At 50.2% G+C, this 26,525-nt stretch overlaps 10 protein-coding genes and 1 non-coding gene across 11 annotated transcripts; 4 read left to right on the top strand and 7 right to left on the bottom strand.

The window, feature by feature from the left end:
- Positions 1–113: 113 nt before the first annotated feature.
- GL50803_00137722 (VSP) lies at positions 114–2,099 on the top strand (the record flags this gene model as incomplete). Its single annotated transcript, XM_001709417.2, has 1 exon — positions 114–2,099. The coding sequence occupies one exon, from the start codon at positions 114–116 to the stop codon at positions 2,097–2,099; it is 1,986 nt and encodes a 661-aa protein (XP_001709469.2).
- Positions 2,100–3,296: 1,197 nt separating this feature from the next.
- GL50803_00dr0002 lies at positions 3,297–3,416 on the top strand. The gene has a single exon (XR_005248655.1). It is a non-coding gene; the product is annotated as a 5S ribosomal RNA (ribosomal RNA).
- Positions 3,417–5,443: 2,027 nt separating this feature from the next.
- On the bottom strand, positions 5,444–6,034 carry GL50803_00d113864 (uncharacterized protein; the record flags this gene model as incomplete). The annotated part of the gene is made up of 1 exon (XM_001709409.1): positions 5,444–6,034. One exon carries the CDS (start codon positions 6,032–6,034, stop codon positions 5,444–5,446), a length of 591 nt encoding a protein of 196 aa, XP_001709461.1.
- A 134-nt stretch (positions 6,035–6,168) lies between these two features.
- GL50803_00d60223 (uncharacterized protein) lies at positions 6,169–6,741 on the bottom strand (the record flags this gene model as incomplete). Its single annotated transcript, XM_038046460.1, has 1 exon — positions 6,169–6,741. The coding sequence occupies one exon, from the start codon at positions 6,739–6,741 to the stop codon at positions 6,169–6,171; it is 573 nt and encodes a 190-aa protein (XP_037902192.1).
- Positions 6,742–10,026: 3,285 nt separating this feature from the next.
- GL50803_00d60225 (Glutathione S-transferase-like protein) lies at positions 10,027–10,647 on the top strand (the record flags this gene model as incomplete). Its single annotated transcript, XM_038046461.1, has 1 exon — positions 10,027–10,647. One exon carries the CDS (start codon positions 10,027–10,029, stop codon positions 10,645–10,647), a length of 621 nt encoding a protein of 206 aa, XP_037902191.1.
- A 229-nt stretch (positions 10,648–10,876) lies between these two features.
- Positions 10,877–13,042, bottom strand: GL50803_0013390 (VSP; the record flags this gene model as incomplete). Its single annotated transcript, XM_001705398.1, has 1 exon — positions 10,877–13,042. The coding sequence occupies one exon, from the start codon at positions 13,040–13,042 to the stop codon at positions 10,877–10,879; it is 2,166 nt and encodes a 721-aa protein (XP_001705450.1).
- A 315-nt stretch (positions 13,043–13,357) lies between these two features.
- On the bottom strand, positions 13,358–15,025 carry GL50803_003565 (putative Dihydrouridine synthase; the record flags this gene model as incomplete). Its single annotated transcript, XM_001705399.1, has 1 exon — positions 13,358–15,025. The coding sequence occupies one exon, from the start codon at positions 15,023–15,025 to the stop codon at positions 13,358–13,360; it is 1,668 nt and encodes a 555-aa protein (XP_001705451.1).
- Positions 15,026–15,180: 155 nt separating this feature from the next.
- Positions 15,181–17,397, bottom strand: GL50803_003564 (uncharacterized protein; the record flags this gene model as incomplete). The annotated part of the gene is made up of 1 exon (XM_001705401.2): positions 15,181–17,397. One exon carries the CDS (start codon positions 17,395–17,397, stop codon positions 15,181–15,183), a length of 2,217 nt encoding a protein of 738 aa, XP_001705453.2.
- Positions 17,398–17,457: 60 nt separating this feature from the next.
- Positions 17,458–18,714, bottom strand: GL50803_003563 (uncharacterized protein; the record flags this gene model as incomplete). The annotated part of the gene is made up of 1 exon (XM_001705402.1): positions 17,458–18,714. The coding sequence occupies one exon, from the start codon at positions 18,712–18,714 to the stop codon at positions 17,458–17,460; it is 1,257 nt and encodes a 418-aa protein (XP_001705454.1).
- Positions 18,715–18,818: 104 nt separating this feature from the next.
- On the top strand, positions 18,819–23,819 carry GL50803_0060213 (uncharacterized protein; the record flags this gene model as incomplete). The annotated part of the gene is made up of 1 exon (XM_038046203.1): positions 18,819–23,819. The coding sequence occupies one exon, from the start codon at positions 18,819–18,821 to the stop codon at positions 23,817–23,819; it is 5,001 nt and encodes a 1,666-aa protein (XP_037902190.1).
- Positions 23,820–23,864: 45 nt separating this feature from the next.
- Positions 23,865–26,438, bottom strand: GL50803_0016464 (RING-H2 zinc finger domain-containing protein; the record flags this gene model as incomplete). Its single annotated transcript, XM_038045867.1, has 1 exon — positions 23,865–26,438. One exon carries the CDS (start codon positions 26,436–26,438, stop codon positions 23,865–23,867), a length of 2,574 nt encoding a protein of 857 aa, XP_037902189.1.
- Between the last annotated feature and the right edge of the window lie 87 nt (positions 26,439–26,525).

Here is a 26,525-nt window from a genome sequence, read left to right as displayed (position 1 = left end):
TCCAAACTGATCAGAAAGTTGGGGCAGCTCATGTAAGACCTCTGGACCGCCCCCATAAGCGATGTCTAGCGACACAGCACACTGATATTAGGTGTGCAGGCTCTCTCTACTGGATGCTCTACGGACTGCTGGCAATGTTCGAGAAAATCCTCTTTGGAATTTTGATTCTGCAAGTAGCACGGGCAGCAAAAACATGCACAGAGGCTAGCAGTGACCCGCAAACAGGACAGTGTAAACAGGGTAAATGCATTAGCATAGGTGGAGATAGAGTTTGCACTGACTGTGCTAAACCTGGAGAGGTGCCCATTAATGGGGAATGTAAGGATAAAAGTGATGGGCTTATCACAACTGCCGGATGTGAAAAAGTTGATGGAGCTCTCGATGAGCATTCAACCACATGTGGAAAGTGTACTAAGGCTGGATACTTCCTCCACAAAGGTGGATGCTATGTACAAGCAGCACCTCCTGGACAAACCGTTTGCAAAAGTGCGAGTAGTAGTGCAGGACTCTGTGAAACATGCAATGACGCTAACGGGTTCTTCAAAAATATGGGTGCTAGCGATAACACCCACCAATCTTGCATTGCCTGCAATGAGGCAGATACGATTGATGGTTTCAGAGGTGTTCCGAACTGCAAAGTGTGTACTCCTCCTGAAGGCCCCGGCTCTGCCACATGCACTACGTGTGAGGGCGAATACTATTTATTAGCTGTAACGCCTTCTAGTTGCGTTGAAAAGACGCAGTGTAAGACAGACCACTTCCCTGTCACAGCTAAGGGTATCAAAAAATGCGTCCCGTGTGGAGACACCGACGCCGGTGGCATAATTGACTGTAAGACATGTACTCTCAAGGAAGCTCGCGGATTAGCTGGAGAGTCTGCTATCAAGTGCACTACGTGTAACGGCGGAAAGACACCCAATGACGAGGGATCTACATGTGTCGATGCCCCAGAACCTCCGCCCTCTGACTGCCCCGTCGAGAACTGCCAGAAATGTTCTGCAGACAAGAAGACATGTGAGGAGTGCAAGGACAAGAACTATCTCACTCCGACAGGGATGTGCATAAAATATTGCGAATATATTCTAGGCTACTACAGCAGCACAGAGGGCGGCAAAGGGATCTGTAAGAAGTGCGAGGTCAAGAATTGCGTTGTGTGTGATCCGAACGGCAAATGCGGTTTCTGCGAAGATGGATTCTATGCTGACGATGCTGGGATATGCCAGAAGTGTGACGGTAGTTGCAAGAATTGTAAGGGAAACACTGCTAATGATTGTACTGAGTGCAAACCTGGAACCATCCTTGACTATGCAAATGGGCAGAAGGGTAAATGCGCTCCTGAATGTGTTGTCAATACAGATAAAGCCACTGGGAACTGTAAAGCATGTGATCTAATTGTTAAAGGCACAAGGTACTGCTCTGCATGTAGCCAGGACAATGAGTATCCCCAGAACGGTGTCTGTGCACCGAAACCAAGTGGGCGGGCTGCGACATGCACCTCTCAAGGAACCGGTGTCTGCAATTCGTGTGCTAATGGGCTCCTTCGGATGAACGGAGGGTGCTACGAAGATGAGAAGTACCCTGCGCACAGTGTATGTGCAACAGTGGCGACAACTGGTGGGACTTGTGATAGACCTATGCCAGGGTTTAACTTAAATAATGAAAACAACCTTGTAATATGCCCTGAAGGCTGTAAGACGTGTAATACTGCAAATGAATGTACAGAATGTATGGATGGATACATAGCATTCAGTAACGTCAAAGCTTGCACGAAATGTCATGAAAGCTGCTACACCTGCGAAACCGCGGCTGCCACATGCAAAGTATGTGCTCGTGGATATTATAAGGAGAGTAGCGATAGTGGACCGTGCAAGAAGTGCTCTGAGGGGCTCGCTGGGTGCAGACAGTGCACGGTGTCATCCACCAGTGCGTTCATGTGCCTCGAGATGGGTGATAGTACTGGTGACAACAACGGCGGGAGCACGAACAAGAGCGGCCTCAGCACAGGCGCCATAGCGGGGATCTCTGTCGCTGTCATCGTTGTTGTGGGGGGCCTCGTCGGCTTCCTCTGCTGGTGGTTCGTGTGCCGGGGCAAGGCGTGACTTAGGTAGTAAACGCATCTCCTATTACATCTGCTTACTCTATAGCTTCGACGTTGCTATTCTACGAGGTTACCGGGTTACCCGTTTCCGAGCACCCGTCGGATTCTGCGGCAGGACTGTGCCTTCGTATCTCATCGTACCCACTTCTGTATGGCAACAAACACCCCCTACTATGGCGTAGTTGCTCCACCCAGAGGCAGGTGACACATAGATCCTTGGCTCTGATAGGCGCCTCTGTGCCCCACCTCTCGCACCTTAGCAGCCCGACTACAGCACCGTGGGGTTTGGGCACCCTCGGGCAGAGTGTGTTGGGCATTTGATCAGCTATGCACAAGGCCCGTGACAGTCAAGGCCTGCAGCGCTGATCTATCGCCTTAGGTACTCGGTGCATCCAGAGACGACCACTGGAAGAACGGCTAGTCACACCTGTCAGCCATTAGTGTCTTGCGGCATCTCCAACACAAGCCTCTAGGCAGTGATTCACAGTGATGCATGAGCTACAGGGGAGCTTGCCGCCAAACATGATCTGTGTGCATAGATTAGCGACCATTACTCGGTAAAGCGGGCGCTTCTCAGTCCGGGCACATCTGGTCCACGTGATCTTCTTTGTGTGAAGGCAAGCTCCTCCACAGTCCTGTAGTTGCACCCTAGAAGTGCCTGACTCCAGTTCCTGTGTCAGTACGACCGGCTCAATTGTGGAATGAATACCGCAAGACGTTTATAGTTAATGACAGTGTGCTGTGGATCTTCTGGCGGTTTTGCTGAGCCCTGTGCCGCTATCCGCAAACATCTACCCCAGGGATATAGAAATCAGAGTCTGCAGAGGGATCCCTGGGGCTGTGAGCAGGGTGGTCTTCAGGGACCTGACCGACGGCATCCACGGACATGGGCGCTCTCAACTGTGGTCGGGTCGAAGGCAGTGCTTGCTGGCTCGTGCAGGGGCGATGCGGCTCTCCGGTAGGCCTCGGTGTCCGGCCGCATGACCTCCGTTAAACTCCTGGACGGGCTGAGATTTTGGCCACGGCATCTGCAGGCAAGCCAGCACCGTGGTCCCCTCCACCAGGAGTCATCCTGTCTCACCTCCGGTGCCATCCTTCGCCGGGTCTTCGGTGGGACACCCATACACGTTAGCCACTGCACAATATACAGTATGAATCTCTAACAATCTCTAACACATCGCACAGCCCTGCCGGCCGCCAGTTCGGCCATCCTACGGCGGAAACTCCTTAACTCGTTCCGAATTAAGAAGAGAAGCGCCGTCAGGCCCCGCCAGTACTGCGATCGGAGACGTCGTGGGAACACGGGGTGCCGAACTTTCTGCCGTTGACTGTGGCTGTCAGTCCTTGTCAGCCCCCGCACATGAGGACTCCGGGCCGCATCCCACTACGCACTCTCGTGGAGCGACAGCGCAGACACTAAAGGGTGGCTTGGGGTCGTTCACTGGGCGTCGGCCACCTCATCGAGACCCCCGCAAATTGCTCCCGAGGAGTCTCCACCGACATGCGCTATAGGTGGGCGCTTAGCGTGCTCTGCGAGGGCAGGCCGGAAGCAGGTGGACACGCCGAGTGCCGAATGGAAGGTGGCGCAGGGGCTGTGACTGCATGCACCAGCTCGCCCATCAACAGAGTACGCGGACAGGCCTGACCGGTATAGAGGACCTCACAGAACCTCACAGACAAAGAGCCTGAGGGCCTATAGCGGACTTCTACAGGCCAGTTCAACAACAGAGACGTCGGATGGCAGGCGCTAACAAGGATTGCTCGGCTCGACCCGCTAACGTAGATCCTCCAGATTGCATGCGCAAGACTGTTGCACCTACAACGGAGACCGACCTGGGTCGAGACTCACATAAAGACAGCAGCTTCGTGGATCATGAAAGCAACAAGCAAATGGCGTTTGTCCGTGCCTCCTGTCCATCTAGTGTCTGGGCCAGACGCGGACCCTGGCAGTCAAGCAGAGAATGCACAGCAGCCGGCCCCAGACTGGGCGACCCAGAACTGCTTGTAAAATGGTCAACATGTCGCTGGGCCAGTTGTGGAGTGTGAAGCTAAGAATGAGGCTCCTCCATGTTGCTGGTCAGCCCGACCTCCAGGGAGCAGCTCCAAAAGAGACTACACGACGAACGAGGACCAGCAAGAGGCCAGAAGGAGCAGTCGCTCGACAAATGAGGAAGAGCTAGAGATGCAACAACATGCAGGCGGCAGAGAAGAAGCAGGCACACCTAGCTCCGGTCACTTTTCCACTTATTGGACGCTGAGGGATGCACTCAGTAAGGACAGCCTGTACCAGCAACGCCTCAGCTCCAGCCTGAGCACTCCCTCCCAGGCTTCTTGTACACTGCTGGAGAGAGCGTCCACTTGGGCCTGCTAGGAGCAGACCCGCTCGATGAGGCCCTGGGACCTTCTCGTACTCTTCGCTGCCATCGGTGTATCCAGGTAGCGTACCGGTACTTCGTGGCACTAGCGGGGAATGCTCTTCCTATCTACGCCTAGTTCCTGGAATCCCGTGCCGGTGAAGGACGCTTTGAGCACAAGCTCACACGGAGCTTAGGGCGTCTGTGTTTCCGCCCAGCAGGTAGCACAGCACCAGGCGAGCAGTCGTCATGTCGCGCTGGATGCCAGCTTCTTTAATCAAGGAGCCATTCGACGCGAAGCTCTTCCGGATACACAGCTTCTTGGATGGGTTGGCTCAGCAGGCCTGCTTATTGGGGTTTGCTGGGCACGGCTAGTGGTCAGCCGGCTCCTGGGTAAGGGAGTTCATCCATTTCTCGGCGGTGGGCAGTGCATCCCTTCCGGCGCACCTGCTCGTGCCAGAAGGTGTGCACAGGATGATCAGAGATGCAACTGTGCTATGGTGGCCGCATCCAGGGTGCAGATATAGAGGCAATAGTATACCTGTCAAGACAGCAAACGACTGCCCTGTAGCTCCTCGGCGTGTTGGCGCATGTAGGCAGAGGGCTAACCAAGATGGATCTGGTGGCCGACCAACTGCACGTTAGTGTTAGCTCACAGCCCAGAGGGCGTTCGGCCGCCCGTTGTTAGACAGGAATATCTAGTGGATCGTCGACCCAGAACTGCGATGGTCGAGTCGTCTGAGCACACAGGAAACCCTGCCTCCACCTGCTGTGTATGGCCCCTGCAACGATGCACAGGCCACGGATTGCGCGACATCCAGGCCGTCACAGCTTGCGTCTGGTGGGCCCTGCGTTATGAAGTGGCCGAGCATGCTACACGCTCTAGGAATGACTGTCTCGCCACTGACCAGGACTTCAACTATTAGCCGTTTCTACCGACCACTCGTCGATGCCCCTCGACGACCACCAGGCAAGCCGGGCTCTCCAGTCTTCAGCCCTTACTGGGGTATGTATCAGCGCACCCAGGCACGCCCCCGTAGCCCGCAGGGGGGAAGCATGGCACGCATGCGAAGGAAGTGGGCGGCCCGAGAAGATCCTGGCCCGTCTGGAGCGAGAGGGTGCCGGGCCCAGGAAGAACCCCATGCTCCTCCAGGGCGGCGCGGACGTCCTGGGTGCGGAGCGCGTTGTTGTACGTCATCCGCAGCTCCTGGCGCGGATACTTCGCCCCGAAGCGCTCGTGGACCCTGCGGTAGAAGTCCGGGCCCAGGATGCTCCGGTCCCTGACCCCGGCGATGATCATCGCCTTGATGGCCCTGCGGTCCTCGCCGGTCATCTTCACGTTGAGGATGCTCCGCGAGTGCGTCTCGCGGTACCAGTGGTAGATCCTGCTCCGGTCCTCGGACAGGGCGCGGGCGATCTTCTTCCAGTCGATGGCCGTCCGGAGCACGTGCCGGTGGAGGAGCAGCGGCCGCCGCGCGAGGCTCTCGGCCGTCTCCCCCAGCCGCCGGGCAGCGACGACCTGCTTCGCGAGCTCGAGCAGAACGGAGGCGCGCGTCTCCGCCGTCATTGCCCCAGAGCCCATCCAATAGAAGCGGCGATAAAACTAAAAACAGACCAACGAATAATGTGAAATTAAATATGTACAGGCCTTGCGCAAAAGTTTTAGCGGGTGTTTGTTGCCTGCCTGCCCCGGTCCGTCGGGCGAGCAGGGCGCCCTCATCCGGGCCATCGCCGCAGTACGAGTTGGCTTAGGTCGCCACACAGAACAGACTGCTTTGCACACGGCGGCGCCGGGGTTGATGTATTGATCGGAGTTTTTTGGTATTGCCGGGGATCCCCGCCCTCGGCCGCCAGGGAGAGCCGCGCCCTGCGCAGCCCCGGTTTGTCTGCAGACACCCAGAGCTCTGCGGAGGCAGGCAGGCTGGGGCCGTCCCCCTCGTTCGGGACATCGCCGACGACGAGCTGCTGCCTGCGGCCCGCGGGGTCTTCCGCTCTGAGAGGGGTCGCCGAGTGTCGGGAGCCGCAGCGCTCTGCAAGGCCTGCACACGACCAGAGGCTGCCCAGTTTTTTGAGCAGCTGGCTCTGGCGCGGATTCTGCGGACGCCTGCTGCCGGCCCAGTCTACAGGGGCGTCCGCGTGTCTACTGTGGCCTGGCGTGCGTGCCTGCGCGTCCTCCTGCGGTGGCTCCCCCCGTGGCGCAGGAAGCCCTGCCAGTCCTCTCCCATCGAGTTCTCCCGACGTGCTCTCTGTCGCTTCCAGTCGAGTTTCCAGCCGATAAAGAAGCGACATGACCAAATCAGTCGCCAGATTACAGTGTGATCTGCGGCCGCGAATCTTGCTGGCATCTTACGTGACAGTGGCTCTGGGTGTGCCCGTTCAACAGCAGCTGCCTTGAACATAGGTACTTAACGTGACCCGTATGCTAATATCTGCTCGCTCAATCTGTACAGAAGGATCTAACGGTATGCCGGCTAGAGCAGTAGGACTCGTCAGGCGAGCACACCGGAATTGCGTGGAGTACGCATCTCTAAAGGCTTGCATGCCTGGATCTGTGCTCGTCTTCTCACTGAGACCCCAGTACAGCGAAGGCGTTTAATATAAACAGAAAGCCGTGGTGTCACTAGGGTCTATTCGGGCCACTCAGCTATATCGATCATTCCTACCGGTAAAGCCGGACTGCTTACTACTGAGCAGAAGGAAGCGGCTCCTATGACGGCCAAGCGTGGAATCGGTACGCTGTCAAGCCTCTCGATTCAGATGCAGAGTCTGCAATGTCCACGTGAGTAGCACGCCAAGTGGTTGCCGCTTGCTTGTTATAGACTATAGATCGGCACGTAGGCTCGCGGGCCGGCTGCATCTTACTCGGAAGTACAAGACGCTGCTCCTGTCTGGATCACAGATGCGAATCGCCGGTCCCGATGCGCACGAGTGTTACAGAGTAACAAGGAGAGCACCCGTCTATGGCACACAGTCACAATTCGAGTGGCGTCCAGCCCTCCTGGAGAAAAGGCATGCCACGATCAACGGCATACTGCTTTGAACACCAGTAAGCACACCCGCTGTGTCTGCGAAGCCGAGGGCGGCCGTATCGCCGGCTGCTACTTGTCACTCGGACGCACATGTGTGACGAGACGTGCGGGCGCCCTTCACAAAGGCCTCTTGATGCGCAACACACGGCCCAGCCGCCTCTTCTCTGAGAGACAGATGAACTTTGCTTGCAGTGGGCTGCGTTAGCGTAGACTTCTGAACACGTCCCTCTGTTGAGGATTCAGCGGCTACGCACTGGGGGCAGACACGCGTGTTCTGTGGCCAACACGGGACTTGGCTGAGCAAAGGAGGTAACGAGTCGGCGCTTCTGGCCCGATGCTCTGCGTGCCTGCGCCAGAGACCAGGCTGCCAATGTGCCGGTTAAGGAGAAGATGCGATGATCCACCATCGAGGACTGCAGTACCCGCGGAGACGGGCAGGAGCGACTTTTTATGACCACGAGCCTGAGCCCTTTAAGGTCTGTGCCCGGCTCTTCGCATTACACAGCCCCTCCTCGTGTGTACCCTCAGAGAGCGCGAACATCCTCTTCGACAAGCACTTCTGTGGACACCACAGCAGGAATGCATAGTTCTGCGTTGATCATGCCTTAGCCCTATTGGGGTTGGTGACAAAACTACGACTTCCCTGTCACGAGGCATTACGCTCTGTACAGAAGAATGCCAGCAAGTCATGCAATGCCTGTGGATCCGTCCTTCGACCTTCTCCTGACAGACATGTGTCTTTTGGCATGCAGCCCTGCATTGCACGACGGTTCGCCCTCCAAGTGATGGTCTAGAGGACTCAACGCAGTGGCTCCCAAGATATGTGTCCTGAACAGAAGACTATACGATCATATACCTCTAACCACATGAGGCCACAGCCCACTCTGCTTCTCTATGATGCGCTTAGAACTGTCTCTACGGCTCTCTGTGCTCCATACTATGCGTCTGCTTGTCTTCCACACGCCTATCCCGGAGTCTGAATTAGGCAAGGCGCACTATATTTGGGGTCACTGCCAACTGCGTTGGCTATTCAGCAAGATATGACTAAAGGCAGCGTCCAGCACGACCGAACATGCTTGAAAGTTACACAGGAGAATGAGTACAGTGCGGGAATGTCCCTCGGTCTACTGGTAAAATGCCGTCGGCTGCTGATACAGGCTCTTGTCTTTGTGCGGTGACATGCAATCACGTGGTACGCATAGCATCGCTATCTGCATGACGCGAGGCCAGCCAAGTTCTGCCCATCCTACCTCTTATCCTTGCGCGAAGATTCTGAAAACATAGGATGTCTGGACATGGTGTAGGGCTCTATCGGTAGACCTTCTTTTCTGCACTTCAAGACATGCAGAGGCGGGCGCAGTGTTCCCTAGACAGAGGCCTCGGGTATGCACGCTGTTGAGCGACGACTGGAGTTCCTCTGGGGTATCTTACAAAGAGCGGCGCGCTGGCAGGGGCGTCGGTTCGGTGTTCTGAACAGTGATTAGGGAGCTCCGGCAAGTGAGCGCCTCTCGACTGGCTTGTGTGCCTGCAGCTACACGTGCATGGGCAGCGAGCGGTGCACAAGCCCACGATGCTGCGGTTCTACGAATGCCTACTCCTGGTGAGTGCCGTCTGGGGACAAGGGGTGTGTACCGGTACAAACTATCCGGTGTCTCTCTGCACACCAGCCTCATAACAATGCTCTACTGGGACTGACTCCGGAGCCAAGTAGGAGAAGAGGCCCTTCTGGGTCTTAATGGCCACGGGCCCCACTACACACCTGGCGGTGCCACCCAGAGACCGGATAGCTTTAGAATATTATATAGAAGTTAGCAGACATGTGACTTCGTCTGGTTAGTACGCGCTCTGTGCCGATGCGACTAACGTACACTCATCGAAGCATTACCTCGTTTACTCAGAAGTCTTACCGGATACCCAAGGGCTCTCGCTTCCTTCTAGCAGGAGATGAAGCGGCTGCAGAACAGACAGCAGGGCACCTAGGCCGTGTTGACAAACATGAAGCACAAAATAGCGAGAAGTCCCGTCATGGTAGCATTAGAAACTGCATTAGAGAGGGCGACAAGTATAAGCACGATTATACTGGAAAGCACGGCACGCATAACAAGACGTGGATCTTGGCACACAAGAGCGTGGACTTCAAGACCGAACTAGTGAGGAGCTTCTGCAGAGTCCCGGGCCCCAACAGGTCCTCGAGTGACACAGTGGCTGCGATCACTGCCGACCCTTTTGACCAGCTGTGGGTCGGTCTCTCCGTCTGATGGTTCGTGATATGATTTAGAGGGTCCAACTGGAAGATTCCGGACCCTCGAGGTTCAAACGACCCAGGAGGCAAACGACCTCCATAAATCGCGCCAGCCTAGTGTCCACCCCAACCCCACCACTATCTATGCAGGTACTAGCAGTTAGCAACGTATAGCAGCTACATGAAGCTGGCGCTCAGATAGTAAACTGAAACCCAAGGATCTCCCCCCGGGAGAGGTGGCCCGCGTGCCAGGGGTTGCCTCGCACCTTGGCACAGTTGATACGAGCCCACCAGAGAAGTAAAATGGACGTAGTTCCGCCGAGACTCACGTACTACGACGCCCGGGGCACCGCGTTGAAGTGCCGGCTCCTGCTCGCAGACCTGGAGATACGGTACGAGTGGGCGCCCTTGGCGAGCGCCGAGCAGGTGGCCGCGGCGAAGGTGGGTGCACCATCGTGCACGCTCCCCGTGTGGGAAGACAGCGCGGCGCGGGTGGCCGGGGGCATGGTCATCCTGGAGTACCTGGGGGCGAGCCTGGGGCGGTACAGCACGTCATTGCAGGTGCAGGCTGCTGCGCGGGCCCTGGTGCTCTTCTGTGAGGATCTCCTTGCCGCCGCCTGGAAGGAGCCCAAAGCCGTGGCAGAGGCCCTTGCCGCTGGGGCAGAGATGACGCGCTCGGAGTGCATCGCGGCCTACCGACAGAACAGGATCCTTCCGGGGCTGACCGTCCTGACCCGGGACGTGCTGAACCTTCGGAGCCTGGCGTTCGAGCCGCTCGACTCGGACTACGCGGTCCTGGAGGTCCTGTATTATGCGGACGCAGAGTGTCCGGAGCTCGTGGACCAGTTTCCGCCGCTGCGCGAGCTATTTGATGGCTACCGCGCGCGCCCGGGGATCACGAAGCTCCTCGCCTCGCTGGTCTAGAGGCCGCGTGGCCGGCACGGGGTAGGGCCATTTTCAAAAAGCTCCAACGCGTTCCGCTCCAACCAGCAGCCGTGGCTACACCGCGCCGGGCTTTCGATGCTCCACGCAGAGCGAGCACTATGTATGTTTACTCGAGACGTCAGGAGACCCTGCTTCGTGGCCACTCATTCCTGGACTTCTGCGCAAGGCTGCTGAGCAGATGTAATAGGAGATGCGTTTACTACCTAAGTCACGCCTTGCCCCGGCACACGAACCACCAGCAGAGGAAGCCGACGAGGCCCCCCACAACAACGATGACAGCGACAGAGATCCCCGCTATGGCGCCTGTGCTGAGGCCGCTCTTGTTCGTGCTCCCGCCGTTGTTGTCGGCACCTTTCATGAGATAACAGAGGACAGAGCCACTACCAGACGATGGAGGGGCGCAGTTCAAGCAATTACTAATACCTTTGATAGTAGAATCATCTTTATCACAGGCAATGCACTTAGGTCCAGATTGATAGTATCCAGCAAGACAAGATGTGCAAGTCGTGGCAGTAGGGTAGCATGTAGCACAACCAGTACTACACTTTTCGCAACTATTAGGGGTACTACCTGATACATAGCCGCTGATGCATTCAGAACAATCGTCACCAGTAGCACACTTAGCACAACCTTCAAAGCAAGCTTTGAGTGTATTGCTACTTAGACTAAAGCCGGTCGCGGGTGTCTCACATGTACCATCAGCCGCTGTCTTACTGCAAACTGTTTTCCCGGGATACTTGGTTATTTCATAACATCCCCCATTCATAAGGAAGAACCCTGTCTCGCACTTACTACATACACCATTATTAACATTTCCATCTTGGCATGAGGATGCACGCGCCTTGATGCCAGCACAAGCTCCGTTTTGAGGGTATTCTTTATCCACATTACACACTGAGCAATACTTTGTCCCATCAATAGCTAAATCACATGTCTTGCAAGACCCAGGATCTGCACTTGATTTGGGTATGCAACCAAGACTACATGTGCCTGTATTTCCGTTGCCTGCATAAATAAGAGCACTTCCAGACTTACAGCTAGTGCACTTATCAGATTCCACTCCACCCTCGCACGTCTTGCAACTATCATTACATGGCTTACATTCCTCATTCAGGAGGTAAAAGCCATCGTTGCATATTCCACACTTACCGTTCTCAGTACACTCTTTGCAATTAACCATAGCGCACTCCCTGCAGCTCCCAGTTGTTTGCTCGGTAGCTAAATAATAGTTTCCGAGCTTCTTGCAATCAGATATGCAGAGTTTTGTTGGAGTGAGATAGTTGTTTGATTGGCACTTATCACACGTCTTTTTGTCATCCGAACATATCTGACATCCTTCGATCGAGCATTCTTCTGGAGAGGGCCCTGGGGCATCGACGCACGCAGATCCATCTTCATTAGGCTTCTTCCCACTTCTGCAGGCAGAGCATTTAATAAGAACTGTTTCTAGCGGACTGCTGAGTAGATTGCATGCAGTGCAGTCGGTTATGCCTTTATTAGTTGCATCGCCACACGAAACGCACTGTTTCTTACCGTCTACACTATCATTAGGAAAGTAGGCCCCATTACATTGTTCCTTTTGTACGCACGACGTGCCTTCGCTTGTGGTTTTCAGGTAGTTGTTACCGGTGCATTTTGTACAGGTGGGTTTAATAGTTGGTTCATCAGGCGCAGTGCACTCAGCGCAACCCTCTATACCAGCATTTGAATCCCCGCACGCAATGCATTTATTCCCGTCCTGTACACTTGGCTTACCAAACATGTTGGCGCCGCACCCTGCTTTCTCGACACATGCGCTTTCCTTGAGATACTTAGTCTGATCGCAAAGAGTGCACACTGCCATTTTATCTGCTCTAGCTCCAATTGCAGCAGCGGGCGGGTCACACTTCAGGCAGTTGGATGTACCCTTGTACGTGGTGTCACTGTCCACGACTCCGGCCGTTTCATTACAAGCAATGCAGGACTGTTTTGTTTCTGCAGGGGCGGGATGCTTGAAGAAGCCGTTAGCAGCCTTGCACGTGGTACACACTCCGTCCGTTCCGCCAGCTGCATCTATCGCGTCTTCACATATGATGTTTCCCGGTGATTCGGCAAATTTATAGCATCCTCCTTTATATAAGAAGTAATTCTTTACGCACTGGGTGCATATCTTATTAGCGCAAGTATTGCCGCTTAGCTCGCTTGTACATACTCCATTGATGGGTCCTTCGCCCGCCTGGTCACACTCGCTGCAATAGCTGTCTGTGCCTATGATAGCGTCACAGGTTTTACACTTAGTTGGACCAGTTTCTCCCGGTGTGCATGCCCCAGCTACTGTTTGTATTATCCAGGCCAATTGCAATATGCAGTTTGTGAAGAGAATTTTTTCGAACATTAGCTAATAGCAGTAAGGAGTGTCCGAAAGATAGTCTCATCCTGCGCTTGCTCCTCTGCTCAGGCCCACGGTCTCCTGTCTTCGGCACTGAACCCTGCGCTATGTGCTGGGCGAGCTTCAGAAGCGAAGAGTGACACCCACAGCTGACGCAAAGCCTTGTGCAGTACATACTATGAGCAAAGGAGAACGTGCACAATGAGACTATCTGGCGTCGAGGATGAATCCGCTATGTTAGCCTAAGTCTATGTGCAGACCATTGAGTCGTAGCAAGATACAAAAGCGCCAACTAGTGATACATAAATGTGCTTTGGTAATTTAATTTACAGACTCGGAAACATATCCATGACTTTTGTGTTTCGGTACAAAGGAAAATCCCGCTGGTACAGGCCCAAAGAGCATCTCGGAGATGGTGACCCAATCAGAGGCTGATTGAGAAGCCATTAGCGTCTCTAGCTCATCACGGCCGCGGAACATCGGGGGCCGTTGGTTGAGTTTCTGTGGCTCATCGAGTATACCGACGGGAATATACCTGCACATAAAACTCCAGTTCTCTAAGAATTGAGCTCTGGCCTTCTCAACTCCAGGGGCGTCAGATCCGTAATACTCTAAACAGAAGGATGCAAAAAGCTTCAGCATTTCGAGTCGCGATTGTGACGACATGTCTATTCGACGGCCTTCTTTGATCTCTTGAAAAATCCACGGTTTCACAAGTGCTCCTCGTGCAATAAGATAATAGTCAACTGTTGAATGGTCGTCACGGTGCAAATCTGTATAATCGAATATGTCTCCATTTCCTCCCAGCAAAGGAGGGGTACGTATAATGGGCCTGTTGGTGGTACTACTACTGATATCGTGCTTAAGTTGTGGTTCTAGATCAGGCGCTGTACTTTCTTCACAATTATCCAAAGCATGCCGCATAGATACCAGGTAGTCCCAGTTTGCTAATTTAGAGTAGCGCTGCTTTGCCGTACGCAGATGGACACTTAAACCATATAAACCAGATAGCCTTAAGGCCTGTGCCACAGAGTCTCCTGTCCAGTCGCCGCGCAGATCCCCTGCCCGAATCTTAAGAAATACAGGGACACCATAGTGCTCCCCTCCTCTTACCATGCAATCAACAGAACTGACTAGCTTCTTTAGATTGGCAGCAAGTGCAGCACCACAGCACTTCTTTGTCGCGATATCCTGTGGGCAAGCAGCGTTGAGGTCAATGAAGTCGCACGAACAGCACTGTGAAATGAAGTTGACTATCTCCATAAGTTCCTGCCCTCGCCCTGCTAGCTGAATCCCGAAGCATTTTTCATCTGGATGGCGCTTTATTTTTCTAAGCTCCTGTGCATCTCCATGAAGAATGTCTCTGGCGAATACCATCTCGCAGAGAGTAATTTCGCAGCCGTAGTGGATGCAAAGTCTTCTAAACGGAATGGTGCCAACGGTGCACATAGGAGCTAGCATGAGCGGCTTTTGCTCTGATGACGACTTTGAGCGGGTGAACGCACTTGTAAATGAAGTCGATGGCATGACAGAAGAACGCTTTTCTCCCAACTTTCTATATTCACCTCGTCGAAGGTCTGCCAATGTTGCCCCTGGGAACGCGTTTAAAAGTGGGACAACCTCTTCCTTTGTGGGTACAGACTTTTTAGCAAATAGATCGTCTAGCGACTCCTGAAAGTGAGAAGATGCGTACATGCAATTAACGGAGAAGGGGCACTTTCCATACGTTTTCAAAAAGTGGCACGAAATGGATGTCTGAGGAGGAGTATAGTAGACAGAGAATTCATCCAAGTCATGGTATGCATTACATTTTGGGTTTTTACACTGCTTATTGAGGATGATGCTATTACAAAGCTGTCTCAAGCTGTTACTAGAGGTGCCGAAATTGACGTTCCTCCCTCCTTCCTTGGTCAACGAATGCGCACCGATATTGCTTGTTCCATGAGAAACCAGAAACTCCGGTTTAATTTTCGCTACTCCATCCTCCATTTTTAATTAAATCTTAACAGAATATGGCTGATTGGCTCTTAGGAGTAAGTCAACCGCTAGAGACGTGACTAACTTATACCTCTATCCTACATCATTTGCAGATCACAGTATAATGCCTTAATTATTTACTCTAACTGCTTTGTACTGACGTCCTCCTAATTAGGTGCTACGCCACATGTGCACCCTGCCGCAGTAGTGCTTTGCTGGACAGTCAAAGCTCCTTGGCCCAGGTCCCCTGTAAGTGTTAGCGTACTTGGTGGGACTCCAGTAGCAGTTGATTTGATACTGAAAGAACCAGATCCTGAAGTTACCCCGCTACTATCCATTTTGACGTCTCCTACATTGAGTGAGGTTACAGTAATATTGCTTCTGCTGTCCATTTTCCCTAGATCAAGTAGGTTAACAATTAGGTTCTTGCTAATCATCGTGGTGATGGTCGTTTTGCCAGTGAATTGGAAATATCCCGTTATAAGATCAAGATCTTTAATAGAAGAGGTGGCTGAAAAGGTAAACTGTCCATTGGGGATAGTAAGGGCTGCAGGCCCAGAGATAATCTTGTGATAGCCCGTTGGAGAGCTTATGGTTAAGGCGCTGAGCTGTGAAATGATATTTGCAGTAACAGTTTTGGACACCTCAACGGGAAGTGTAGAAGCCTCAGTAGTTACGTCATTTGTGACGGTCAGGTTGGTTGTTGTCAGTATGTCACTAACCGTGGCCAAATCTGTCCATAGATCGTGGATCCAGAGGCGAGTAGACGTTGCAGTAGCATCTGGACTAAGACTACGATTAAATAAAAGATTCTGTACCTTTAGTGAGCTAAAGTTAGCCTCATTTGCATGAAGCTCTTGGATTGTGATACCCTTATTATCTTTTGCTTGGAACGCACCATTCCCTATCAGGTTATCTGTAATGGTCCACGAGGAAAGGCCTCGTGTTGTAACAAGAGTGTAGTTTTGCGTAGCACTGCTTGAGCTTGTATCGTTGGTGACCAACTGATCTCTAGGTATGTCTGGAGAGTTCCAGTCAGAAAATCCCAGAAATGCACGCCGCGTAACAAGAAGATTAGTAACTACCAGATTATCAAACTTTAGGTAAAACCGAATCACTAAAGCAAATAGGATTATGATGACCAATAAAAGACCAGCAAGTAAGAGGTAGATAATCCAGTGATCGCGGCAATCCTGGCAGTATCGCTGTGTGGACACATATGTTACTTCTGGTTGCTGAAACGGTGGGACGCTAACGGAGGGAGATGCCACAACAGCTTTTTCGACAGCTGTGTGCTTCTCTGAGCTTTCTTCTTCATATCTAGAAAAAGAATACCGATCCTGCAGGTTGATAACTGGTATTTCAAAGATAGATGGCAAGTCTGGAGCTAGCATCTTTGGAACTGGCTCTGTATTGGAGGAAACCGTATGCTCTGCTTGTATGGGTTGTGATTCTTCTGTGAATATAGCATAAAGGTGATCTCGTACTGTACTTGTAAGGACACTTATATCAAAGTAAATGGCATACACAGGCAAGCCCAACAAGGCCGCTTCTGAAGACGATGCTGGAGAATCTATATACCGTTTAACTTTTCTGTACTTAAGATAAGTTAGTTCTGCAGCTCTGCTCCCAGGCATGCTCCTAAGAGGAGAATCATGAGGAGCATACAGGAGAAAGTAGCGATCCTTGACGATGTTTGCCGTCTGCCCTGTAATAATGTGAGGGTTTATAAAGGTACATAGATAATACCCATTACTAACTGTTATAACGGCCCCCAATAGAACGCTAGGAGAAGACGGAGGCCTCATAGGGATCGAGTGAGCGTAACCACGTGGTAGGCAGACACACTGCATCAACCCCTGCAAAGCTGACTCAGGACTGTTAGCTCCACAGACACTGCAATTGGTAGCCCGTTGTAGCCGGGATTCAATGCTTTCTCCTTCAGCCAAAAAGAGAAGGGGCTCTATATTAGTGGTGTTGCCACATGTAGAGCACGTTGTGGGACGTGCAAAAAGGAAATTATAGATCGTTGGGGGTAAGCTTTTGAGAAGAGCAGAGATTGAATCTCGTTCATTTTCGGCTGAGAAAAAGTTATCAACAAGGCTGCTAATTCCAATGTCAGTTATTTCCTGCTGTAGCGCACGAGTTAACAGGGGAACCCACTGTTTGAAGGACGTGCTTTCTCGTTCTGCTTGGGAAACTGGAAGGGATTCTATTTCAATTTGTTGCAATGCGAGTGCTTGATGAATTATACGAAAAAACGACGCTACAAGTCCACTACTATCACCATAAAGACTGTAGGAAAGCACAGTAGCCGCTCGCCGGCCCTGATTCCCCTGGAGAGTCGGTTGCTCTCCAACGTCAAAGAGGCCAGTAGGCTTCATTATTTTTTCGTAATCTTGCGACCCTGAGCCATGCATAAACATCTTCCAGACTCTATCTATCTAATTTACTAGCGTTGCTAGTTCTGCCATAATGTCTTCGGGACTAACAACTAATTCAGCGTTCAAGTCATCGTCAACGCCCTCAATGGGCGCGGGTGTCTCATGTAGTGCAACCTTCAAGAGACGAGCATGCCGCTCCTCGGGGCTTTCCTGTGTACGCGATAGCTCAGTCAATGTCTTGAGAACTATAGCCTTTTCTATTTGAGCAAAATATGGCACAGGGGCCTCTGCTTCGTTCGCTATCCCGCAAGCCTCCGCTAAGTTACTGTTCTGGACCTCTTCTTCAGCAGCATCCTCGACCACTTCAAACCGAATGTGGTGCTGCTTAGGAGACTGTTCTTCTAAGGGGATGGCTAGGGTATCGGTTATCTGTAATGGCTGGGTTTGGTATTGCAGTGCAGTACTATTGGTATGAAGCCCTTCCTTGCTCGAGACTGGAGGAGGATCACAGGGGTCCAACTCTAATTGTGAGTCATCTCCTATGGCCATATCGCATGATGTGGATATGGGAAGATCTCCTTTGAGGAAAATGTCTTTTCCAAGCGTAAAGTTTTCTCCTTCACGCATAAGAAACTTAGAGACGGACTGCGGATTTGCAGACGAAGAAGTCTTCCGTAATATACGCCCAGAGGGCTTACTTTCTGAGGCCTGCATAGCGCTCTGCTTAACTACTGCTTCGGAAATTAGGTGCCTAGTTTCTTCTGGACCACTGATACTGCTTTTTCTGCTGTTTGCCTGGGAACTACTTGCGCTACTCTTTCTAGAGCGAGTGCCTCCAACTCCTGTGGCAGGCCCCTGGGGCTTGGTAGGCAAGTTCTTCGATGATTGTACTACCTGGTGTCTCGATACAGATATAGTCCCAGAGGATGGCCTGGATGATATTGCTGGAAGTGGAGATTTGATGGCGTTGGGCTTCACCAAGGTTGAAGAAGTACTTGAAGAGGTCAATTTCGTGGAGGCCATTGGGCCATGAGAAGCATGAGGTGGCATTGGGACACGTACCTGAGGCTGTCGAGGCGCAGAGCCGGGTTGTGCAGGCTTTCCACTAGTAGTCCTGGCTTTGGTCTGTCCTGATTTCTGGGGTGCTGGGCCAGATGTTATCGCAGTACCGAGGCCGGCAAAAGTGACGGACTGGATGGACGCAGCAGAAGACGCTCCAGACGTAAATTGAAGAGCAACCTTCTCCATTTGTTCCACCTCTTCCTTTAGCTTTCTGGTACGTTCTTGCTCTAACTTCAGGCTGTTCTTTGGAGGCATTTTTTAAAAGCGAGGCAGCAAAACTATCAGGCCTTATCCGCTTCTCTATACGTGCTTTTACTGACGCATCGCAGTACTGTTTTACAAAACACTCGGAAAAATTAATGGACCTTATTAATCTTCTAGGCTATCTCTTTAAAACAGATCCGAAGTTGAAGAATGTGCAGCTCCCAGAAGATCCGCTCAGTCTAAATATCCCTGAGCTCATGAATATGTTGAAAGATCCTTCGGTTACGACGATCAACACACTCCCGTTGGTGCAGGAGCCTTTAGACATGTGCCTTAGTGTCCCCGACGATGTGACCAGTACTAAGATTCAGGCGATTGCTTCTCAGACTAGCACGCCTAAAGTGCTAGGACAAGCACTAGGAGAGCCTAATCTACAAGCTGTAAGTCCAACACGTCTACAAAGATTGAATCCGCTGAGTAGTACCCTCAAGCCGGTTACTGATATTCTTGCCAGTGATTCGACATCCGTGTATGCCCTACAAGAAGTCAGTGACGCCTCTACTGTGCCAATAACATGTGCTCTTCCAGACAAGCCAGCTCCCATGTCTAGCGCCAACATTGGTACTGTTAAGAATCAACGGTTATATCCTAATGAGTTCATAAAGCGTGTGATCCCCATTAGCGGAACGTTTTACCTTAGTTACTGTGTATTTGATTATTGGGCCCTATTCTCTGGGCTTTACACGTCTCCCACGCGTCTCAAAAGAGTGACGACAAATGAGAAGCCTCGTGCTGCTCCGTATGTTGAGCTCTTTGATGAGGACTCCTTTAAGGAAATTCTTACTGCCATGAGGGCCAACTTGAATCTACCGGCGGCAGATCTTATTGCAATTGCAGATTGGATAGGCCTGATCTATGATCATATACACTTGAAGCGTGCAGGGACAGCAACGATGACAGGTGATGACATAGTCACGCTTCCATGCTTTGGAAACGGGTTGCTTTTTCTTTTGATCACTCTGTCTCAACTTTTTCGACGGCTAAAGGAAGCACACTTGGCTGCTTGGGTTGAGGCTCTTTGTAGCTCACAGCTTGACGAAGAACTTCCACCAACTATATTGGAAGATAAATCTGCGGTTATTTCCACCGCCCTTCTGGCCAATCTAGCCTCCAGACACATAATGCTACTTGCTTCTTCTCTTTTGGAGCAACTCAACAAGCGATTTTCTTCGTTTTTTGAGCTGAGCCATGCCAGATGGGAAAAACTGAGTACTGAGGTTGAGAAGCTATACATAATATGTAAAAGTTTCAGCGTAACAACCAGCTTTCTTAGTACATCTCTTAATGTATCATCTCTGGAAGCAGAACCAGGACTTCACTTGGATGCTCTCAGTGGAATTAGCGACATGACAGATTACAAGGCAGTTAATCCAGGAGACACTCAGCCACAGAAGGACTTCTCTCAAACATCGCTTTCAGAGCGGTTTTGTCTAGCTATGGATGCCATGTTTAAGATACTCCACTATATGTCTGATTTGGCTGGTGATAAGTCTCATCTATTGATGATCGATCGTCTAGCACTATTTTCTCCTGCAACCTGCCTGGATTTTATAGAAGAGCTCATAAGGCTTTTAGTGCAAAATATGGATACTCAGAGCTTTTATGAGGAATGTGACCCACAGACACTCTACACGTGTTGGTCAGTGGTTGACCTCCTCTACAAAACATACATTCAAAGTATGCTACTTAAGTGCAAACAGACCTACGGCTTTATAAGCTCTGGGGACGACTATACTGGTTTGGTCTTCGGCCCGATTCCTAACACCGACAGTCCCCTGTGCATTGGCTCAGCCAAGCAATCGACTCAGGACATAACAGCGTCTACCACAAAGCGAAAGAGAAGCCTTCGCAAGGACCATGTGCTGACAACTTATGACTCTTACAGTTTTTTCCTTGTTATACTAAAGCTGTGCAACTTTAGGCTAGTACAAAATCAGGTATCGTACAATTCAGTACTAACTTTTCTCAGAGATTATGTTAAAATAGCGGATAGAAGTGAGGTCGATGAAGTTTGTTCCATTATAGAGCCCTATCTATCCGACTATACGGGCAACTTTCACAGTAATGGCTACGGGCTACGATATACCCTAACCGTCATGCACATTATCTTTTCAAAATACTACGAGTCCAGCGACTTCTCGTCTCTTCAATTGGGTCCACAGTGTTCTAAGGCCATCCTCTCCACACCAGAAGCAATGTACATTTATCAGGTGCGCTTGCAAAAATACCTCTGTACTGCTGTTACCAGACAATTAAATAGGCTTTATTCGCAGTCAGAAGCTGAGGCAATTGATGAGTTAATGGCCTGCACAAGCATACAAAACTATTTGACAGAGTCATTTGCTGACGAAATAGATGTGATAGAGTTGGATCTCAACGATTTGACTGAGTATACCTTTCAACAAGTCAGTGAAGAGCATGATGAAGCACGTGCCCAAAAGCAGGCTGATAAGGAAGCACTGAAGTCGGCAATTCAACTGAATTGCAAGCCCAATCCTTTTATTATTCTATCGAAGCTATTCCTCATCTTGGCTGATCAGATAACAGTGGACACCTCGATTCATCTCCCCATTTTTGCTGATGCATTCTTTGATAATTCAATAATGTCTCTGGAACACGGATTTGGCCTTAGCAGCTTATTGTATAATATTTACATATCTACTAGTTTCTGCTCGGTCTCCCGCTTTGTTGGAATGCCATCTCCGCAGCCTGCAAAATCCCCCCTGGGATCTCCACTACTAAAGCAGATACCGGGGCTCCTTTCTGAGTCGTATTGCGAGCTAGCCACTGAAACAGTTGTCATGGAGGAAAACGGCGGCAAACTTCGCGTCTCGCCCCTTTCAATCTATGCTGGCTTGATAATAAAGTTTATTAATGATAAAGTAAGTGCTGCATTGGTGACCTTCTCCCAAATGAGCCACGGTCATCACTTATCTAATGTCGACGCCACGAGTCCATCGCACGAAGCACATAATATTCTAAGCTCTCCTGAGCTAGTTGCAAGCTTGTCAAAGATAAGGTTTCAAGAGGTTAAAGATATGCTCAAGCACATCGACGCAGCCATGATAACTCTAGGGTTAGCATTTTATAGGTTTTATCTTGAGAACAATACATACCACACTTGGCTGGAGGGGCACCTACGCGCTGCATCCATCACCCATGCTAAACCCTCTGTTATCAAGCGATCTCTTAGCATTACCTTTCCCCCTGATATTTCCATTATTCTGGCCACACCATTGCTTTCACTCTATATAACAAGAGAGGCAGATCACATCTCGGCTTCTGTTAAGAGAATATACGACCAGGAGACTAATCTGAATGTGATGCCTTTCAACTGGCTAATCACAAACAAGACATTACAGGAAGCACAGGAAATAACGGACACCTCCAGGCGATGCAACGCTTTGCATTACAATGCTAGCTCGGCCCCCATAGATGGCATTGAACCGGTCCTACTTTTCTTAGAGTCTATTTTCAGCAACTTTCATCTGTCGGCTGCCTGCCTACGATGCCTATGTTCGCAAATCTTGGATTTAATCAGGGTTATTCTTCAGCCAATATATTATAACAATAGTATAGTTGAACGTCACAAACTGCCCACACTTATGCAGCTGTTTTCCATCGACCAAGCTCTTCAAGGTAAGAATATGATGAAGCAAAACACCACTAAGAAATCAGCTTCGTTGTCTACAGAGAGTAGTCCTGGAAGCATTTTATCGGAAAAGTCATTCACTTCTTCCTGCCTAAGTGCTCAAATCATTAGCCAGAAGGGATACAAAAGCAGTTTGGACGTTGCCTCGAGTATCGCATATCAAAAGCTCAGCCACGGATCGATTAAGCACATATTTTCGTGGGATGTCGATAATACCGGTCAAAGCATCAACCTGTCAAAGACTGAGCTATCAGTTGGAAAGCTCACAATCAGGAAGAGAATGAACTCTATAACGCTAAAGGCACGGTCATACGCAAATCACCTGAGTCCAGATGAATCCGTCATATCCTCTATTCTTCCGATGGGAAGCGGTGTCCCGTCCGGTGCACTGCTCTTTTCATCGTGCAATCTCACAGACCTGCCAAGGAGTTTTTCAGACATAATACAATTGTCTCGCGTCTTTGTCTATCGAATCAATTCTCTAGAAGTGCTGCTTGCACGCATAGCCTCTGTCTATGAGTATCTAAGCTCTAATTCAGTATCATATGATATTGGAGACACCATGGAAGCGCTGAGCAGCGATGGCTCACTAGACCTAGAGTCGTACTGGATTATAAATACCAAGAAGGCGCAGGCCACTGCCACTAAGCCAGCTAAGGATGAAGATACAATGCTCCTAGAATACTTTACCAACATTGTCAAAGAGATCCGGTCCACAATACTGATGAATATAAAATTGCTGTGTGAGTACATCATAAACACGGGCCTGTGTCCTCTTCTCCAGCGAGCATACTGCCCCGTTGTGATACAAACGCAGTTGCGTACAGCCTGGTCTGGCCTGGAAATCGCCCTCAAGGACATCTATAGAAATGTCATACCATCTTACATTAGGTGCATTGCAGAACACATCGCAGTTGCTGCATTAAATGCACACTCGTTCATTTTACTGGATAGCGGACCAAGGGCGCGCACAATAACCCCTTCTGATTCAAAGATACTCAACGATGACCTCCTTTTCCTTAAAGAGGTGATAGTGGGAAGTGCCCTCTGCGGAGAGGAATATATAACGGAATACAAGAGGCTATTTAAGGCTGCACATGCTCACGGAGTCATTGCATCCAGACTTCCTGGTCTATACCTGTCGGTTGACGATGCAGGGGCAGACTACATAGACTGCATCCTGAAGCCTTCATTTGTCTCAGCAAAAGCCGTGCAGGCGGAGGATCTTGTGTGTCTCCACACGCTCGAGTCAGAGAAGCTAATGTCTATGGGGAATATTGAAGATAATTACATGCTCCTTGAGCAACTGGACACTCCTAAAAATCTTATGACCGATGTGATTACCCACAGCGAGTATGTTGTAAGAGTTTTGAACTTCAGACGTTACTCAGAGCCACTGACTCGCGAGTGGCTTCATAAGCTTAAGAAGACTATCAGAAAGTAACAGCTGTAACTTATGCATGTGCATCATAGCTCTTTCATGCGTGCCTCATACGATTATATACTCAGGAATTGCTTTTCTGTCTATTGGGCATGTTAAGTTCTGTTCTATCCACTTCAGCAAACATTTCTTATGAAATCCGTGATCGCATGGTGTTATCCAGAGTTCATAGTCCTTTGTTTCGCTGGAGTTGGTGGCAGTCTCAGCAACCAATGCAGGATCTTCCTCACGTCGTTGTGTAGATGTAAATATTAATGCAGCGGCATATTCTGCTCGAAACGTGAGTGTGCCTTCTTTGAATATCAAAACGGTGTTAATATTGGTTAGAAGCTGCAGGGATATGTGTTCTAGGCAGATGGAGCATAAGAACAACTTGCTTATGACTTGTAGCTCGTTAATATAGAAGCAGTTTGTATCTTGCTCTAGATTGATTGAGGCTGGATCTACATCCATAGTTGCAAACCAAGGGCAAAGCTTGGCACCAAACAGCTGCGAAAAGACCACCGACGGGTCGTAAAATGCACTGTGGGGGTGATAGGGATTCATGCACCACTTTGAAGGCTCAGTGACAATGCTAGACGCGCAGCTTATGATATCATTAGAGGCGCTGAGATTAACAGGGCTTGGCGACTGGTCAGCGTCGTGCGTAGATATCTTTGAGCTTTCTTCGAACGAAAACAGAAATGGGCGCTCCAGTGCATGTACATAGGCTAGGATGTCTTTCTTACACTCCGCCGAGTTCCGTAGGTCCAAGACTGTACTTGGGCTGCTCTCTTTAAGCATTGGCATTGTTATAATGCGTGTGTGATATTTGTATATGGTTGTTGTGGACCCATAGCTGTCCATGAGTCCTTTCTTGCAGCACAACTTTCTTAGACCAAGGTCATAGCCAAATACGTTCTGAAGGCAGAGAAGAACACAGAATATTGTAACATAGAAAACTATAATCCACATAAACATCTCCTGTGACTCCAAATCCATGAAGTTAATCGGGAATCCAAGGATATATGCAGCGGTATACGCTTTTGGAAGAGTATTGAAGATGATATATGTGCTAAGAAGAGGTCCAGTAGCAAACCTTTTCACGAGTCTAAACACAAACTGGATGATCCAGTGTGAGAAGAGCAAAAGAACGGGGAAGATATTAGTCCAAAAGGGCATAAACATCCCCCAAATGATTGGTAACGCGCTCAGTATAATCAGAAAGATAAGAAAGATAATTAAAAGAAAATTGTTTTGGTAGCCGCGGCGGCGCTCATACCATGAGACGAATTTGTAGGCACAAATGGGAACGTTTGTGATAGTGGACTCTAGAAAGGCGATGGATCCCGTCATTAAAAAGAAGTACTGAAGTGAAGGAAACAGCGCCGACAGGGCTATGAGCGCAATTGAATGGGTGAAGGAGGATATAGTTAAGGTGTAGATGGCCAAGGACGAAACACGCGTCAGCTGTGCATTAGAGGTGAGAACAAACTGTTGATAAGACCCGGCCAGTAGTGACATGCATAGAAGAATGAGAAGCCCTGTAAAGAAAGCAAGGCCAATTTTGATCTCCTTTGCCCCATTGTACACGCTTCCATCCAAAGTTACGTTGACAGCGCACTCCTTGCTAAAGAGATGTAGATCAAAGTGAGGAACAAAAACTGTTTCTGGGCCATTGGCTGGCCGTAATATGTATGTTTTGCGAGCCGTTGACGGGTACTGTTGCAGATAGTATGCAGAAATCTCAGCTGGATTGCTAGTATTATACATTATCCCTTTATCATGTACAATAGTCGTGTAATAATCTCGCCGAGACAGTGATGCCTCCGTGTCTGGAGTGTAAAAGTATGTATCGACGTATGGCCTGGTTGTGTAATCCAGACTGAACCAGATATCGAAAGTGCACCTACTTTTCGAAATGCGCGACTTCTTTCCAGTCGTAGCATCCTCTGCACCTGCGTCGAAAGTAGAGATGTTGTCCACGGGTGGAAAGGGCAGTGCATCGTCTAGAACCACTCTTTTTAACTGCTCTAGATCCGTATCATTCAGCGAAAACTGAGGTGATTTGAAGGCCTGGGACAGGATCCCCTTTGCTACGCAGCGCTGTCTTTCTGGGAAATAGTATCCAATCGCGGTAAGCAGTGAAGTCGAGTCACTATCATAGCTCCCATCCACGATCTGTAAAGTTAATTTGACTCTTCTGGTATTGTTCCACGGGCCAGTAAAGTTTGTGCTATCGCTGGCAAAGGTTTCTGAAGTGGCTGTCTTCGAGGAGACAAAAGACTTGTTCAAGTACTCGTTATAAATGGCCTTTTGGTAGTCACTAATCGTAAATGTCGTGTCCGATATAGATAAGTACGCCTTCCCTAGAAACACCCCCCTTCGTCCGTCGTTTCTCTTCAGCCGTAAAATCCCGGTGCAATTGGTGCAGGTTGCATCCGCCGGCACAGACCAGTTACCATTGTACAAGTTAGAAATAGACCAATTGACGTGATTCGGATAATTCAACAAAGGAACGTCGGCTGGGGCTGTTACGTTTTCAAGCCACCAAGGAATTGGACCATCCTCAACGTCAGCATAAGTGACGAACCGGGCAACCAGAACGTGTACCAATAATATCATTGCGATGTGGAGTTGCATGGCTCCCGCCAGCGGTCAGCTCTGAGAATGTAGGCAAAAAGGTTTTTTCACAATCATTTTCAAGATAAAGAATGTACGAGAATTGAA

Source organism: Giardia intestinalis, chromosome 5 (assembly GCF_000002435.2).
Source record: "Giardia intestinalis strain WB C6 chromosome 5, whole genome shotgun sequence".
Taxonomy (NCBI): domain Eukaryota; phylum Fornicata; order Diplomonadida; family Hexamitidae; genus Giardia; species Giardia duodenalis.
This window is presented reverse-complemented; position numbering and strand designations above follow the sequence as displayed.